The following is a 19,200-nucleotide window of genomic DNA, read 5'->3' as shown; positions in this document are numbered from 1 at the left end:
GGTTGTAGTTACGGATGCCAGTCTCTCGGGGTTGGGAGCACATTGTCTCAATCGTGTTGCACAGGGGAGTTGGACATCGCTCGAGGCAGCTTGGCCCATCAATCATTTGGAATTGAGAGCAGTGGTAAACGCCTTGACGAGTTTTCAGGATCTGCTGGAGGGCAAGGTGGTTCGAGTCTTGTCAGACAACACTACGGCAGTAGCCTATATCGATCAGCGGGGGGGGGGGGGGGGGGGGGGGGCACCCACAGTTTGCCTCTGGTGACCAAGGCACTCCGTCTTCTGGATTGGGCTCTTTGTCTGTCAGCTGCACATATTGCAGCACCCAGGCGGATTTTCTCAGTCGGACTCTTCTAGACGTGGAAGAGTGGAAGTTGTCCTTGGGTGCGTTCCTCCTAATTTGTCAATGTTGGGGGACACCAGAGATTAACCTCATGGCTACGCAGGAGAATGCCAAGGTACCCAGATTCTTCAGTCGAAAAAGGTAGCCTGGGTCCACAGGCTTGGTCGCACTGTTACAGCCATAGCCAGAGTCGGTGCTTCTCTACGTGTTTCCACCTTGGCCCCTAATAGGAAGAGTCCTGCACCGAATCAGTCTCCACTGAGAACCAGTTGTGTTAGTGGCGCCGGATTGGGCCTAGCGGCCGTGGTATGCAGACCCAATCTGGCTGCTCGAAGACCTGCCCTTGCGCCTGCCGGTGACTCCAGTTCTCCTCCATATGGGTCCAGTCCGGATAGAAGATCCCTCCCGCTTTCGTCTTACGGGTTGGCACTTGAAAGGAACCACTTGAGGAAGAATAGTTACTCAGAAGCGGTTATAGCCACATTGCTGAAGGCTCGGAAACAGTCTACTTCCTCGGCTTATGCTCACGTGTGGAGGACCTTTTCGGCATGGTGTGTTCAGCACGCTGGGTCTCCCTTTAAGGCATTGGTTTCTCTCATGCTGACCTTCCTACAGGACGGACCAGAAAGGGTTGGCCTACAATTCTCTTTGGGTTCAGGTAGTTGCTCTCATGTGTTATAGGGGACGCGTGGCTGGTTTGTCCCTGGCAGCTCACCCAGATGTGGTTAGTTTTCTGGGGGGGGGGGGGGGGGGGAGGAGCTCTACACCTTTGTCCACCACTGCGGCAGCTGTGTCCTGCCTGGCAGATAAACCTAGTGCTCTGGGCTCTACAGGCGTCAGAGGAAGATCTTACACGGAAGACGGTGATTTTGGTGGCCATAATATCAGCTCGATGGCTTTTGGAAATTCGGGTGTCTTGTCGAGACCCTTTCTGCAGTTCTCCGAGGCAGTGGTTTATATTCAGGCTGTTCCCTCCTTTTTGCCCACGCTAGTTTTGGCCTTTCATATCAATCAGATGCTCCTTCTGCCCTTGTTTGGGAAAGAGGACTATTCGGCAGAGTTCGCATTCCCTTTGCCTTTTAGATGTGCAGAGGCTGCTCCTCCAGTATCTGCAGGTGTCAGAACTATTTTCGCCGATCGTATCACCTTTTCATGCTCCTTTCTGGGGCACGTAAGGGCGAGGCCACCACCAAGACAACCATTGCTCGTTGGATTAAGGAGACCATTGGGTCAACGTACATTTTACATGGGCGGACCCCACCTGTGGGCTGCATACTCATTCCATGCGGGCACAGGTGACTTTTTGGGCAAAAACTTCAGTTCTGCCGTTGGAAGAAATTTGTCGGACAGGTCTTGGGCTTCCCGGAATGCTTTTTTGAAGCATTACAGGAGGGATGTGGCCGCACTGGATGATGTGCGGTTTGGAAGTGTTAGCGTGGGGGGGGGGGGGGGGACGTCGTCTTCCTGCCCTATATAGGGTATGCTTTGGTACATCTCACCAGTTCCTGGATTCATCTGCTGCAGGCACTAAGGAAGGAAAAATTATGTCTTACCTCCACTAAGATGGAGTCAGCAGTCCAGCAGCAAGAGGGGTGCTATCCAGCCTTTTGCACTGAGTGTCACATGTATGATTATCTCCCAGTTGATGAGATGTCATATGTGTGTGCCCCATGCAAAGAGCTCCTAGCTCTTAGAGAACGTGTCCGTTCTCTTGAGGCTAGAGTAGCAGAATTGGTGGAGCTGAAGGAGACATAGAGGAGACCTACAGGGATGTTGTAGAGAAGTCCCACCTCTGGTAGCCCTTGTGCTACCTTGGAGGAGGGAGGTCTCCTAGAAGGAGAGCATCACCCTGGTGAAGTAGGAAGTACTCCTGTAGCCAGGACCTGCCCACCAGGGGATGTACTATCCTCTCGCACCGAGGATATGTCTCCAAGTGCTGCCCGGGAGGGAAAGGTTAGGACAGCCATTGTAGTTGGTGATTCGATCATTAGGCATATAGATAGCTGGGTGGCTAGTGGACGTGAGGATCGCCTGGTGACTTTCCTGCCTGGTGCGAAGGTGATGGACCTCACGCATCACCTAGATACGATTTTAGATAGTGCTGGGGAGGAGTTGGCTGTCTTGGTACATGTAGGTACCAATGACATAGGAAAATGTGGGAGGGAGGTTCTGGAAGCCAAATTTAGGCTCTTAGGTAGAAAGCTCAAATCCAGATCCTCTAGGGTAGCATTTTCTGAAATGCTACCTGTTCCACACGCAGGGCCAAAGAGACAGGCAGAGCTCCAGAGTCTCAATGCGTGGATGAGACGATGGTGCATGGAGGAGGGTTTTAGATTTGTTAGGAACTGGGCAACGTTCTGGGGAAGGGGGAGCCTATTCTGAAAGGATGGGCTCCACCTTAACCAGGGTGGGACCAGGCTGCTGGCATTGGCATTTAAAAAGGAGATAGAGCAGCTTTTAAACTAGAAATGGGGGGGGGGGGGGGGGGGAGGCCAACAGTCGCTCAAAAGCGCATGGTTCGGGATAAGGTATCTTGCAAGGATACCTCACAAACAGGGAAGATAGGGTTTCTAGATAGTGAGGTTGCACAACAGACCGTGGTAGGCCAGGTGCCCTTAAATACAACTAAAGATCAGACAAAAGATGGCAAATCAATAGTGTCAAGTACTAAGCATCATGCAAATAGGAACAACAAACATACTCTGAAATGTCTATATGCAAATGCTAGGAGTCTAAGAAATAAGGTGGAAGAGTTGGAATATATTGCACTAAATGAAAAATTGGATATAATAGGCATTACTGAGACCGGGTGGAAGGAGGATAACCAGTGGGACACTGTCATACCGGGATGCAAAGAGGCATATTTTCGAAGCACTTAGCCTTCTAAAGTTCCATAGGTTTCTATGGAACTTTGGAAAGCTAAGTGCTTTGAAAATGAGCCCCAAAGTATATTGTAGTGATAGGGTGGACCAGACTAGTGGAGGGGTAGCATAATATATTAACGAGAGCCTTGACTCAGATAATTACAAATTCAGCAGGACACAAATCACACCTTTGAATCATTGTGGATTGAAATTCCATGTATAAAAGGGAAAAGGACAGTGATAGGAGTGTACTATCGTCCACCTTGCCAGGATGAGCAGGTAGACGCAGAAATGATAAAAGAAATCAATGACGCAAACAAAATGGGCAATGTGATAATAATGGGTGACTTCAATTATCCAAATATAGACTGGGTAAATGTAACACCGGGACACGCTAGAGAGGTACAATTCCTTGATGAAATCAAAGACAGCTTTATGGAGCAGCTGGTGCAGGAGCCGACGAGAGAAGGAAAAATTCTAGACTTTGTCCTTAGTGGAGCGCATGATCTGGTGAGGGACATTATGGTACTGGGGCCGCTTGATAACAGTGATCATAATATGATCAGTTTTGATATCAACCTTGAAGTAACTATACACAGGAAGTCAAATACGTTAGATTTAACTTTAAAAAAGGAGACTTTGATAAAATGAGAAGAACGGTTAAAAAAAAACTTAGGGGGGGGGGGGCAACTGAGAGGGTAAAAACTGTACAACAGGCATGGACACTGTTCAAAAATACCATCCTGGAGGCCCAGGCCAAACATATTCCGCGAATTAGAAAAGAAAGACGGAAGTCCAAAAGACAGCTGGCATGGTTGAAAAGTGAGGTGAAGGAAGCTATTAGGGCTAAAAGAAACGCCTTCAGAAAATGGAAGAAGGAACTGTCTGAAAACAACAAGAAGCAGCATAAGGAGTGTCAAAGCAAATGCAAGGTGCAGATAAAGAAGGCCAAGAGAGATTACGAAAAAAAGATAGCATTAGAGGCAAAAAAAATAGCAAAAATGTTTTTCGGTATATTAAAAGCAGGAAGCCGGCAAAAGAATTGGTTGGGCCGCTGGATGACCGAGGGGTAAAAGCGGCGATCAAGGAAGATAAAGACGTAGCGGAGAGATTGAATGAATTCTTTGCTTCGGTCTTCACCGAGGAAGATTTGGGTGGGATACCGGTGTCGGAAATGGTATTTCAAGTGGACGAGTCGGAGAAACTTACTGACTTCACGGTAAACCTGGAGGACGTTAATGGGGCAGTTCAGCAAACTGAAGAGTGGCAAATCTCCTGGACCGGATGGTATTCATCCCAGAGTACTGATAGAACTGAAAAATTAGCTTAGAGAGCTACTGTTAGTGATACGCAATTTATCCTTAAAATTGAGCGTGGTACCGGAAAATTGGAGGGTGGCCAATGTAACGCCGATTTTTTAAAAAGGTTCCAGGGGAGATCCGGGAAATTATAGACCAGTGAGTCTGACATCGGTGCCGGGGAAAATGGTAGAGGCTATTATCAAAAACAAAATTACAGATCACATCCAAGGACATGGATTACTGAGACCAAGTCAGCACGGCTTTTGTGTGGGGAAATCTTGCCTGACCAATTTACTTCAATTCTTTGAAGGCGTAAACAAACATGTGGACAAAGGGGAGCCGGTTGATATTGTGTATCTGGATTTTCAAAAGGCGTTTGACAAGGTACCTCATGAAAGGCTACAGAGAAAATTGGAGGGTCATGGCATAGGAGGAAATGTTCTATTGTGGATTAAAAACTGGTTGAAGGATAGGAAACAGAGAGTGGGGTTAAATGGGCAGTATTCACAATGGAGAAGGGTAGTTAGTGGGGTTCCTCAGGGGTCTGTACTAGGACCGCTGCTTTTTAATATATTTATAAATGATTTAGAGATGGGAGTAACTAGCAAGGTAATTAAATTTGCTGATGACACAAAGTTAACTCGCGACAGGATTGTGAAAAATTACAGAAGGACCTTACGAGACTGGGAGGCTAAATGGCAGATGACGTTTAATGTGAGCAAGTGCAAGGTGATGCATGTGAGAAATAAGAACCCGAATTATAGCTACGTCATGCAAGATTCCACGTTAGGAGTTACGGACCAAGAAAGGGATCTCGGTGTCATCGTCGATAATACACTGAAACCTTCTGTTCAGTGTGCTGCTGCGGCTAGGAAAGCGAATAGAATGTTGGGTATTATTAGGAAAGGTATGGAAAACAGGTGTGAGGATGTTATAATGCCATTGTATCGCTCCATGGTGTGACCACACCTTGAGTATTGTGTTCAATTCTAGCCGCCACATCTCAAGAAAGATATAGTAGAATTGAAAAAGTTGCAGCGAAGGTCAACTAAAATGATAGCGGGGATGGGACGACTTCCCTATGAAGAAAGACTAAGGAGGCTAGGGCTTTTCAGCTTGGAAAAGAGACGGCTGAAGGGAGACATGACAGAGGTATATAAAATAATGAGTGGAGTGGAACAGGTGGATGTGAAGCGTCTGTTCACGCTTTCCAAAAATACTAGGACTAGGGGGCATGCGATGAAACTACAGTGTAGTAAATTTAAAACAAATCAGAGAAAATCTTTCTTCACCAACGCATAATTAAACTCTGGAATTCATTGCCGGAGAATGTGGTGAAGGTGGTTAGCTTGGCAGAGTTTAAAAAGGGGTTAGACGGTTTCCTAAAGGACAAGTCCATAAACCACTACTAAATGGACTTAGGAAAAATCCACAATTCCAGGAATAACTTGTATAGAATGTTTGTACGTTTGGGAAGCTTGCCAGGTGCCCTTGGCCTGGATTGGCCGCTGTCGTGGACAGGATGCTGGGCTTGATGGACCCTTGGTCTTCTCCCAGTGTGGCATTACTTATGTAATAATTTTCTTTCCATTAGCCACAGCAGATGAATCCCAGATCCCTCCCTGTTAGCCGACACCTGCTTTTTTTTCTTCCGCGTAGCCTCGAGGCCTTTCATTCCCTCCTTCTCTAGCGCATATTCAGACAGAGATAGGGTGCACTCTACAGACAAAAGTTCAGTAGGAGTGGCGCTTCTGTTCCATTGTTCAGATTCTAATTTTTTGTTGTGAGGAAGGTTTCTGAGTTCTGGTTACTTTGTTGTGGTTTCAAATTATTTCCATTGCTTGCGAATGACATATACTAACTGATGCAGGGACTGGCTATCTGGTATCACTGCCTTCAGTCTTGTTTATCTCTATCTCCACCTGCTGGTAAGCGGACATAACCCACCAGTTCCTGGATTCATCTGCTGCGGCTAAGTCATAACTTTACCTTGTGATACTTCCTCTGTGTACATCCAATTTCTGCACAAGCTGGCATGTTTCTAACTATAACATTTAAAATAATGAATGATGTAGATATAGCAGCTGATAGTTTGTTTTAGTATTTATTTATTTAGATTTTGCTCCTTTTTCAGTAGTAGCTCGAGGTGAGTTACATTCAGGTACACTGCATATTTCTCTGTCCCAGGAGGGCTCACAATCTAAGTTTGTACCCGAGGCAATGGAGGGTTAAGTGACTTGCCCAAGATCACAAGGAGCAGCAGCGGGATTTGAGCCAGCCACCTCTGGATTGCAAGACTGGTGCTCTAACCACTAGGCCACTCCTCCACCATATTGGCAGTACCAATATGGCAGCTGAACAGTGGAGACAGATTCAGCCTTTTGATGTCATGCCAGTTCCTGTCTTATTAAACCTTCTTGAGGAAAATGCAGCAAACAGACACTGGCAAAAGGAACAGATTCAGACAACTTTATTGGCATGACAATTTTAGCTACGCTGTCAAAGTAATACCTATAGCAGTCAAGGTAAAAAAAAAAAGACAAAGAGCACTGGGAGAGGAATAAAGAGGGCAAGGAGGGGGTGAAGAGAATTGAAAGTGGTTACTGACTGGGAGAGAGAATGCTACTCAGAAATGTTGGAAGAGACAGAAAGCAGCTGTAAAAGAAGAGAGCCTGGGTGATAGGGATAAGGACTGATAGAGCTGTGGAGAGGAGCAGAAAACAGGCTATGAGGATCAGAGGAACTCAGAGGGGGGCAGATTTCTAGCAGAAGGAGACATGATCTGGGAGAAAGGAAGAAGAGCAGGCAGAGGAGACACAAGCTACAGACAGAACAGTAGCTAGAAGAGATGGAGAGCAGCTGATGGAAAGGGGGGGTCATGGTGGAGATCAGACATGAAAGTGAGAAAAGGGTGAGAAGTGGAAGAGGGAGTAAAAAGAAAGTGAAATAAGAAAAAACTATAAACCATGGAGAGGCAAGTATACATGATGACATGGGAGGAAGCCTGGAAGAATCTTTAAAAACAGAAACTTGAAGACAGAGGGAAAGGGAAAGCCAAGAACAAGTATAGACAGAGGACCGAAGATAAACTACAGACACAATGGTTGGAAAATTAAGCTCATTTTTATTTTCTCTGAATCGAAAGTTTTATTGAAATTCAAGAAACATACAATATCATAAGTCAACATAGCAACCACCCCCAGCCCTTCCCCTCTTGATATCATCACCTAAGTGCAACTCAATTCTCCCCTCTTCCTCTCATATAGAACCACTTATTAAAGCTTTAACCATCAACAGATCTCCCAGATCCCTCCTCGGGGAGTTTGCTTAATCGCCATACCCTATATCTATCCCATATCTTATGAAAAGAGTTAAATAATCCATTCTTGAAGGCTGTCAATTCTGCCATAAGGTGAAGGTAGTCCAGTTTCTTAAGATAAATAGATGGAGAGGGAAGCGATGAGCTCTTCCATGCAGCAGCCAAAGCCAAGCAAGCTGCTGTAAACAATTGTATAGCCTGGCAATGATATTCTGTTTTTATACCAAAAGGTCTATGGTGCAATAAGCAATGTTCTGCCCGCAGGGGATAGGACACCCCAAGTACCTGCTGTGTCAAGAGGTTAATAACATACCAATATTTTTGCAAAGCAAGACATGTCCATTACATTGTCTCCAACCTAATCCAGTTCCTGCTTGGTACATATGAAACAGGGGCGTATCTGAGGTTCGGCGGTAGGGGGGGCAGGGGTTTGAGTGAGGGGGCACATTATAACACCCCCCCCCCCATCGCCGTTAACCCTCCCCCGCCTACCGCCAACCCTTTCCCCGCCTACCACGGTCACCTACCCCCCGAGGTCTGCTCCTGCTGGTTTTTAAAATATTACTTCAGCTGGCGGGGGACCCCAACCCCCGCCAGCCCAGCTGAGGTCTTTAACTTCTTCATCCTCGTGCTGTTCCTGCAATGCATCCTTCCAGTTGGACGGAGTTTGACGTCGCAGCAACAGCACGAGGATGAAGAAGTTAAAGGCCTCAGCTGGGCTGGCGGGGGTTGGGGTCCCCCGCCAGCTGAAGTAATATTTTAAAAAACCGGCAGGAGCGGACCTCGGGGGTAGGTGACCGCGGTAGGCGGGGAAAGGGTTGGCGGTAGGCGGGGGAGGGTTAACAGCGGTAGGGGGTCCAGGGCGAAATCTGCGGGGGCCCAGGCCCCTGTGGCCCCACGCAGATACGCCCCTGATATGAAACCATCGTTGTGGGGTATTTAAGTTCTTAGTAAAGATTTCTGTGCCAGCAGGGTTGGATCAATGGTAGGCAATGGCTATATTTTGCTCTTCTCCTCCAGCCCTGTAGTCACGAGACTAATAAGTTATTTTACTGGAAGGATATTGAGGAACAGAAATGAACTGTGCCAGTATTTGATGCCATGGTCTGAAAAAATATATTTAAAACTGCTTCACTTTGGCAGCTCTTAAAGGCAGAGACCTATGATTGTGTCTCAAATTGAAAGGGGAATAGAGAATAACACCATTTCCTTTTTTCACAAAAATAAATCATTCCCTCGTTACATCTTATTGGAGACAGTAGTGTTAGACTAAGTGGGCTCATTATGCTGTATCTGCCCAAAGAACTAGCAGGCAGCTGCAAGAAGCGATTACAGAGACATGGGTGGAGTTTGGAAGGGGGTAAGGGGTTCACTGCCCTCCAACTATGTGTTCCTTGGTTTGGTTTCCCTCTTGGCTCAGCTACTAAGCCCTGGCTTTCTACTCCCACTCCCAGCATAGCTCTACTACAGGCTAGCTTCTGGGGTGTGTGACCTATGTGGCTGCCCAGGGCACTATGAATGAGGTTACTGCTATAGTGGTGTGCCACCCCCATATCCTTATCATGTGGGCCAGGGAAAGAGGGAAGTGGGAAGAGAATGGAGGAGAAAGTCAGTTCCCCAGTCCAACCACTTACTCTGTGAACATTAGAGCTTTAGCAGGTGGGCTGGCACACAGTGGGTTAATATGAATTCATACCTTTCGGTTCACTGATTTCCTGCTCAACAATCTTTGGGCTTTTCAGTCTGAGGACAGGAAGCACCACATGCAAATGTGGCTGTAAAGATTGCTAAGTGTCCAAGGTTTGTGTATTCAGGTGGTGGAGCAGCTCATAGAGCCTTTCTAGATGTGGAATTGCTATTGTATTGCAGTCTGTGAATTCCAGATATGAATGGTGTTTGGGGCTCTGGGAAGGGAGAGTAGCACATGATCCTTGTCAGGAAAGGTGGGGATAATTTTGAAATGTGAGATAATCAATAGAAATAAAAAACAAAGAAAAGAAAATAAGATACCTTTTTTATTGGACTAACAATACATTTTTTGATTAGCTTTCAAAGGAAGCCCTTCTTTATCAGATCAGAAATAAGCAAATGTTGGTAAATAACAGTATATACAAGTGAAACATCAAAGCATTTCAGTGACAGTCTCACAGAATGAGGGTGGGGTGGATGACAGGGAGATATGCATGACGATAAGATGATGACAAAACACTAGAATTGTATGGTTTACAATGGGCTAGAAAACCCAGAACTTTGTTAAGTCCTGTCTGGTGGGTGTCAAAATAATCATTCTGACTTCAAAGGTCGTTCCTGTATTGTCTTAAAGTTACCTTTTAGTATTCTCACCAAAAAATCACTGATACAGAGTTCTGGTTTTGTTAAGTGCTGCCCCACAGAGGTGACATCGTGGTTGGCAGTGGCATTTTTCATGATATCTAAGTCAATGAAATCTCTTCTTTAGCATCTGGCTTGTTTCTCCAATACAGCACCCTTCGTCACACTTATTACATTGAATGATATATACCACATTGGCAGATTAGCATGTGAAGGATTCCTTTATGTTGAATATTTTTCCTCTGTGAATGACTGTGGGGTCTTGTGAAATGTTTTGGCATTGTTTGCAGCAGGATATATTGTAAGGATGTGTGCCATTCTCTTCTTTTTGGGTCTCTGTTGAAAGCTTGCTTCTCACTAGCTTGTGTTTTAAATTGGGTGGCTGTCGGAAGGCCAGCACTGGTGGAGATGGGAATATCTCTTTCAATAATGCATCCTCCTGGAGTAGTGGCTGTAGATCTTTTATGATTTTCTTAATCTTACTAACTCTGGGTTGTATGTTACTACAAGGGGGATTCTGTCTGTGGCTTTCTTTTCTTTCCCAGATTGTCCCTGGGTGTTTTGTCCCTCATCCAGCCAGCTCTCCCTGTCTCTCACCTAATCCACCCCACCCTCATCCTGTGAGACTGTCACTGAAATGCTTTGATGTTTCACTTATATATACTGTTATTTACCAACATTTGTTTATTTCTGATCTGATGAAGAAAGGCTACCTTTCTTCTTTGAAAGCTAATCAAAAAATGTGTTGTTAGTCCAATAAAAAAGGTATCATCTTATCTATGTTTTACTTTATTTCTGTTGATTACCTTTAAAAGTGGACTAACACGGCTACCACATCTCTCTACTCGAAATGTGAGATGAATCTGTTTAGGACCTAGGAGCCTAGCCTGCAGGTGAGGTTCACTGGCCAAGGTAGAGTGAAAGGGAATCTAATACATGGAGGAACTAGTAAGGGAGCAGGGCAGGTCAAGTAGGGATCAGAGAAGTCTAGAATGGGGGAGTGGAATAGATTTTTTTTTTTTTTTTGGGGGGGGGGTATTAAGCACCATACCCCAAAACAAAAGTCAAACTATTCATTAGAAGAAAGAAGTGAAGGAAAAAGAAAAAGATGAGAGGAAGATGACAAAGACGGGGAGGAACTGAAATGGTCTGAGAGAAAAGAAACTGTATGGTGTGCATAGGTCAGGTAGGAAAGACAGTCTATTGAAAACTGGCTGGGAAGGGAAGAATGTGGGTTGGATAGGCCGGGGTGCACTGAAGGCATAGTGTGAGTGCAGTGTAGATGGGCTAGGAGTAGGGTGGTAAATTGTGGTGATGAGTTGGGGTTGGGAAGGAAGAGAGGGTAGTGCTATCCCTAGCATTTCTTTTACCCACAAGTCCTCTCATATGTGCACCACCTGCTGTGCTCTATATTTTTATCTTTAAACAATTTTTATTTATGACAAAAATAGATTGAAACTATTGGTAACATCGATAGAAACCTTGCCAGAACAACTAACACCCACTCAATACAAAGAGACAAATACAGTCATCAAACCTTTAACCATTTTAACCTCTCCCACCCACCCCCTCTACAACCCAACACCTGATTTACTGCCCTGACCGCACACTGATCAACTGCGCATAAACATAGAAGGTAGTCTTGGAAGGAACAGATCAATATCCCCAAATATATTAACAAACCTAACCTAAACACCAATCATTACTACCCCTCCCACCTCCAAACTCCGGCAAACCTACCCGCATTAACCGTAATACTCTGCTGTGCTCTATATTTAAAGACAGCCTGGTCAGCTGTGTTCACAACCCACCATGCTTTAAATTTCCTTTATATAGGCTTGGTAATTTGTGCCAAATTAAGCACCCCCTATTAGTTTGAAAAGGTTGGCTCCTATGCGTCTAGTTGTGATGTCATGGCATAGATCAAGAGTTGTCTTTTCAATATATGGAGAGAGATTCTGAGCTCAGGGGGGAGTGGAGGTGGTTAGAGCACTGGTCTTGCAATCCAGAGGTGGCCGTTCAAATCTCACTGCTGCTCCTTGTGACCTTAGGCAAGTCACTTAACCCTCCATTGTCCTCAGGTACAAACTTAGATTGTGAGCCCTCCTGGGCCAGAGAAATATCCAGTGTACTTGAATGTAACCCACCTTGAGCTACTACTGAAGGTGTGAGCAAAATCAAAATAAATAAAAGGGCAGATATAACTGCAGATATGTGCTGAAATAATCTTTTTCTGCTCAGACATTTATTGGAATGCTATTCTGCACATACATATATTAGTATTACAAGAGCTTTAGGGACAGAACAGCAAATGAGCTGATACATTTTTCTGCTCAGACATACACATAGAAATGGCTATTCTTAGCACAGAAACTTGGGAAAGCACACCAGATGCGTGTACACTAAATAGCACACAAGTTTTGTGCAGGCTCTGTTTGCATACAAGTTTGTTTACTGTATCAGTAAGCAAAAAATTGGGCATTATACTTTCCATTAGGAAGCCATGAACTAAGCCATCAGCACGTAGCTCTAACGCAAGATTTCCGCATCAGCCCTAAAGTCAGAGGTCCCACAATGTCCTATTTAGTAGCACATTTTATTTCGCTGGCAAACATCTGAGGAGATTCAGTAGCATATCCAGGAGTTAATTTAAGGCAGAAAAAGGATTAGTATTTTTACACTGCAGCCACAGTTCAAAAGTCTAGGACAATAGCTCTCTTCTGCTTCAGATATCCAAATGGTGCGTTAAGCATTTCCCTCCTTTCTCAACTCTATGCCATAAGAACATGAGAACAAAAGAGTAGCCATACTGGATCAGAGCAATGGTCCATCTAGCCCAGCATCCTGTATTTTACATAATAGTCCCACATTTGACAGAGCCTTCTGTAAAATATCCTGCTCTGGCTATCCCATTGCCTAATCAGAGCTGCTATTCAGTTTGGTGCTTCATGTCTCAATTCCTGAACAGTCTGAGTCCACACACCATCATAAGACTGCCTGAGCTGCTGCTTCTGCTCTATCTGGTAGTCTGTGACCCAGCAGGCCAACCATCTTTTCATCTTTGCTTTTGGATTACACGGTGCCGAAAACTTTAATATGCTGACACTGCCTCCAGCCCTCCTCCCATTGCACCTGTTCCTGTCCTTGATTCGGTGAGCCTGTTTCCAAAATAGTTCAACACTTGGAAAGTCCACAAGATATCGGCCCAGAAAATAAAAAGGAGCCACACTGTCTTGGATTCCATTCAGTACAACAAATAGGCAGAACTCAGATTTACAACTCAAAAAGTATCCAGCAGTATTTTGGTTTTTCAAATTTTAGTTATTGCCCCCCCCCACCCCCCAACAACAACAAAATATTTAAACTCCATGGATGGCATTGCTTTAAAGTTATACCTAGGTATTCTACCTGGATACTGAATAGCCAGGCATAATGGTAGTTGACAAAAATTATTCAGGTACCACTAATATTAAGCACCAGTACATAGATACCTATCCAGACAAGTTAGGACAGCTATAGTTATTTGGTTACTGACACTGAATTTCAGCAATATCTGAGTAACTTCCGAGTCTACCTTGGTGCCGCTCTGGCAGTCAACAATTTTCAACACCACCTGGATGACAACCTCTGGCCCTGATGTGTTGCACTTTTATAGTATTTACTGAGTAACTATAAAAGTTAAGTTGTGAAAAACAGGTTCAGAACACACACCCTTTTCTGGCACAGGCCGCGTCTTTGTGCTCCAATCCTAATAATTTGTAGAGGAAATCTTGTTCCAACTCCCCTCTTATCTACCACACAATCTGCTACATACCTCAATGCCTTCTACTTCCCAAACAAATTCCAAGCAACTCTTTCCTAAGGCTGTGTCTTTCCCCACCCCACTCCTAAAGCAGAATCAGGTTGAACAGGTCAGGCCAGTTCAGCTGGAATGTATAATCTAGTAATTCAGCTTCCAAAACCCAGTTGCAGAATTTAAACAAACACAACTTTTTAGGACTATTCCCAAAACATACGCCTGATATTTTGTTCTGCAAAAACCCAGCCTTGCAATTTGTTTAGAAGTTCCATACTTACACATTTTATTTCTACATAGTTTGGATCATTAAAACTCTGACAGTGTTTGTTTTTTTAACCTTTGTCTCTCTGAATTTAAACAGATTGATTTGAATGGTTTCAGATGTTTAACATTTTAAATTTGAATTACTTTTAAAGCTTTAAAGAGATACTACTTCCCCCATTGGAAAGGTAAAACTTTCCGAGTGATTCTAAATTTTAAGAACATAAAATGTAACATACCAAGAACAAGACAGACCCATCAAGCCCTGTAGCCAGCTCACAAATACCTAGCAAGATTCAATCCCCAAAGATGAACAATGCCTTTTCCAGGTCTGCATAGCTAGTACTGGTTTATGGACTTTTGCTCCAGAATTGGTCTAAACTAGGGATATGCAGAGCCTAAAGTTTGAGGGTGTTTTTATTTGTTTTTTTTTTTTTCTGGCTTTTTTTGGGTTCATTTCACACATTCATTTTTAATACACACATTGTAGGCACGTGAGAACTTGTGTGTAAAAATCAATTGCACATACATTTGTAAATATACATGCATTCAATTCTTTTGGATGCCTAACAAGATTTAGGACCCTGTTTACTAAGGTGCGCTAGTGTTTTTAGCGTGCGCTAAAATTAGCGCTCACTAAATGCTAGAGACACCCATATAGGGTGTCTCTAGCGCCAGCGCATGCTAAAACTGCTAGCACGCCTATAGCGCAGCTTAGTAAACAGGGTCCTTATTGCGTGCACACTAACGAAAACACATTCCTAGTCCTTGCTATGCCACCTTGACTACATTTTCCAACTACAAAATACAATTTACAGGTTTAGTGGGGAAAAAAATACTCTCCGACTTGTTTTAACAGTACTGGGCAGACTTCTACAGTCTGTGTCCTGAGAAAGGCAAGGACAAATCAAACTCGGGTACACATATAAAGTATCTTGTTGGGCAGACTGGATGGACCGTACAAGTCTTTATCTGCCGTCATTTACTATGTTTTAAAATACGCTGTTAGTTTAATGGAATTGCTTAGGTCTAAAGGGAAAACAACTCTTCTCTATTTACCCATTACAATTAGTTATAGACATATCTTCTCTCAGCCCTCCTCACCTGTTCAACCTCATGTGAAAAAAAAAAAAGATTAAAAAAAAAATCAGGATGAAGATGTTTCTCCAAAAACCAGCATCTTCCATGTTTGTTGCTTTGAAAGTGTATATTGTCTTCCACTACTTCTTGCAATTACAATATTTATTTATTTATTGCATTTGTATCCCACATTTTCCCACCTCTTTGCAGGCTCAATTTGGCTTACAGTACAACATGGATGGTGAAAATATATTAGACAATATACATTTAGCGTAACAGAAGGATCTTAAGCAGCATGATAATGATAAAACATAGTAGGATAACAATCAGACAGTGTAAGACATTTAGTGTTAATACAATACCCTTAATGAGCTACTTTTATACTTATAACAGCAACTCAATTTTGTTGGCCCTGTGAAAATACTCATGTGATTATTTCTGAAAGCTAGAACAGCTCACTGGAAACCATTAATATGTATGACATTAAAGCTGTATACTAAGCTATCCACCAGCTTAATGTCTAATACATGAGACAATACCACAAGGGTAGAATGTAGAGTACTTCTAAATTTGACAATCTAACGAAGCAATGCTTTGATTTAAAAAAAAAAAAACAGATCTTGCTTGGAGGTTTGCATGTACAGTGTCTTCTCTTCAAATCTAATCTGTTATTCAGTTAGATACATTTGAGAAGTAGCCTAGTGGTTAGAGAAGTGGACTGAGAAGCCTGTGCTCAAATCCCAAATTGCCCAAGGGAGATTATAAACCCTCCAGGAACAAATACTTACTGTATCTGAAAGTAACTTGCTTTGAACTACCACTGAAACAAGGCCTAAACTAAAGTCAAATCTTTTCTCCTTACCTTCTTCCTTATAGCTAGAAATCAGATTTCTTAGTGCAAGGCTGATCCTAATGGTTCAGGGGTGTAAGTAAGTGCTTTGCACCTGCCATAGAGCAGACCCCGATCTGGCCTTCCACTTATTCCCTTACCCTTAATTGTTCTGTTTACCTGTCTTAACTAGATTGTAAGCTCTTTGACCAGGGACTGTCTTTTTGTGTATGGTGTACAGCGCTGGATATGCCTTGTAGCGCTATAGAAACGATAAATAGGAGTAGTCTACTGGAAATGTTATAGAGATAATATTCCCTGCCCCAGAACAGCAGGAAGGAGCGTTGTCACTACATAAAGGTAACATTTTGTTCCTGAAATCATGGCCAGCGACTACAATATGCAGGAAAACGCACTGACTGCTCTCTCATTATAGAGGGATTATAGACTACTACTACTATTATTTAACATTTCTAAAGCGCTACCAGGGTTACGCAGCGCTGTACATAGAAGGACAGTCCCTGCTCAAGCAGCTTACAATCTAAAAGACAGGTGTACAATCTAGAGACAAGTGTGCTTTATAGAGTGATTAGAATAAGAGTTGGTGGAAAAGGAATTCCTGAATGGTTGCAAAATTGCTTTCGATTTACCAGGGCGTATAAAAGCTGTCACAAAATGTTTTTTTTTTCTTCTATCAAATAATCACAATACAGCGTATAGACTCCACACGATCCTCCATTTCTCTTATCACTCCGATTTCGATTCTTGTGTTGTACTTCCACCTTTGGAACTCTTACGAAAACAGCCCTCACGTGGAGCCATAAACATCCCAGCAAAGCACCTTCCACTAGAGGGAAATTCTTAAACCAATGAAGTGCACCGACAAAACAGCAATGCGACAAAAAAAAAAAAGAAGTCACTGGGAGTATGAACCCAACAGAATATTTCAGAATGGCCACAAAACATCGTCGGTTGTTGAATCCAGCTTAACTGGACAAGAAAGGGATCACCCTAGGACCCAGCAACACGGGTGCTGAGCACACTCTATTAAAGTAAGCTCCTACAATATGTCCAGACATAGGTAAATTACAGTGGTGCCTAGAGGAAACACCTTCCCCTGCCTACAGCACTTTTCTCACTGGGAATACAGTGATCCAAATACAACTTTCTGCACAAAGTCCAACTAGCACAAGAAAAGCCTTTTTTTAAACAGCACCTTATTATACGTCGAACACATCCCGCGAGTTTTTTTATTTTCATGCAAATCGCAGGCATTAATGAAGCAGGTGGCGGAGAGAAACTCACCTGCTGCAGCGCCTTGTGGATGCCATTCCTTTCGCAAGCTTTGCTTTTGACATTTTCGCTCGGACCGCAGCGGTTTCTGTTACACGCCGAAGCGGCCATTTAGCTTCCCAGTGCAGCCGGCTCGGTCAAAGGCAACACGTAGAACCGGTCCGTCTAGACCTTGCTCTCCCTGGAGACGAGAGGACGCGAAACACTGAACAAACCATGCGGACGAGAGAGGTAGACGCTCTCTCTTCCGAGTTGTCCCGAGGCTCCGCCTCCTCCCTGGCCCTAAAGTTGACCCCGCGGAACTTGAGTAAGCTAAGCCGCAAGAGCAGAGGCGGCCAAGGGCGTTAGATTGATCTAACTAACCTCTTTGGAAGTTGGAATCGGTTCTTTAGCCTAGGCTTCTTCCTCCTTTGAGAAAATCCCCGCCTCCTGTGTACACTGTGTTCCGCCTTCCCACTTCACGCGGCAATTGAAAAACAAACAGAGAGCAGTTTATTGCTTTTTCGAGCGCGTTTTTGCCTCGGGGGGAGGGGGAAATGGGACTTGATATACCGCCCTTCTGTGTTTTTTGCAACTACACTCAAAGCGATGTACATAGTATATTCAGGTACTTATTTGTACCAGGGGCAATGGAGGATTAAGGCCTAGATGCACTAAACGTTTTTCATCGTTAAATGAGCCCTCAAGGAAGAATTTCCTATCCTTTCCATGCACTAAAGCCTATTTTCCGACGACAGTAGCAGCTAAAGAAAACTGAATGCAGATGAGCAATTCTTCTCCATAGGCGGTCAGTGGCCCAACTGTTTGGGGAGGCTAAAGGGGGCGGGGTTAGGGGTGGGGCCAGGGGTGGAGCTTAAATCCATAAATGTCTGATAGCACACAGAAAAAAATAAATAAATAAAAATAAAAGTCACAATTAATACCTTTTATTAAATTTAGATATTAGCTATGTATCATAAAGAATAAAGTGGTTGCTCAAAGCATATTCTAACCACAATCGCTCAACTGCAAAACACTATGCACAACTTTGTCCAAAAACACACTCAGAACCTTACTGTACCATAAATATTACACTGGGCAGAACCTAATACACCAATATACCACCCATACGGAAAATGCAGACTGTCAACAATATGAAACAAGGGATCATAATATATCACAATTCTCATGTAGAGCCACAAAACATCCTAATTCATGTTTAATGTGGGATAAAATGCCATACATAAGTAAATAACTATAAACTTTTAATGTTGAGCACCTGATTCTCAAAGTGAAAATATTCCAAACACTATAATGAAAATAAAATGATTTTTTTTTCTACCTTTGTTGTCTGGTGACTGTGTTTCTGATCATGCTGGTCCAGTATCCGATTCTGCTGCTATCTGTCCTCTTAACTCCGTTTCCAGGGCTTCCATTCCATTTATTTCTTTCCTTTCCTCTTCATTTCTGGTCCTCAGCTTCTGCCTATTTTCTTCATCCATGTGCAGTTTTTCTCCTCTCTTCCTTTTCCCTCATCTCATCTCCTTCCTCACTTTTCCCTCCCCTCCATCCATGTCCAGCATTTCTTCTCTCTCCCCTCCTCTCCCCCTGCCCTGCATGCACCCATGCCCAGCGACCCTCCTCTCCCCTGCCCTCCATCCACCCATGCTCAGTGACCCTCCTTCCCCTGCCCTCCTCTCCCCCTGCCCTGCATGCACCCATGTCTAGTGACCCTCCTCTCCCCTGCCCTGCATGCACCCATGCCCAGCGACCCTCCTCTCCCCTGCCCTCCATCTACCCA

At 44.0% G+C, this 19,200-nt stretch overlaps 1 protein-coding gene across 1 annotated transcript in view; it reads right to left on the bottom strand.

Annotated features, from left to right (window-relative positions):
• The window catches only part of LOC115465679 (serine palmitoyltransferase 3-like), a 247,587-nt gene extending 229,810 nt beyond the window's left edge, over positions 1-17,777 (bottom strand). Inside the window, exon 1 of the mRNA XM_030196336.1 lies at positions 17,433-17,777. Coding sequence (XP_030052196.1) covers positions 17,433-17,531 — 99 coding nt within the window. The 5' untranslated portion in view covers positions 17,532-17,777. The remainder of the gene's footprint in view (positions 1-17,432) is intronic.
• Positions 17,778-19,200: the final 1,423 nt, after the last annotated feature.

The sequence above is a fragment of the Microcaecilia unicolor genome, chromosome 3, assembly GCF_901765095.1.
Source record: "Microcaecilia unicolor chromosome 3, aMicUni1.1, whole genome shotgun sequence".
Taxonomy (NCBI): domain Eukaryota; kingdom Metazoa; phylum Chordata; class Amphibia; order Gymnophiona; family Siphonopidae; genus Microcaecilia; species Microcaecilia unicolor.
Note: the sequence above shows the minus strand (reverse complement) of the source record. Positions and strands in the feature narration are given on the sequence as shown.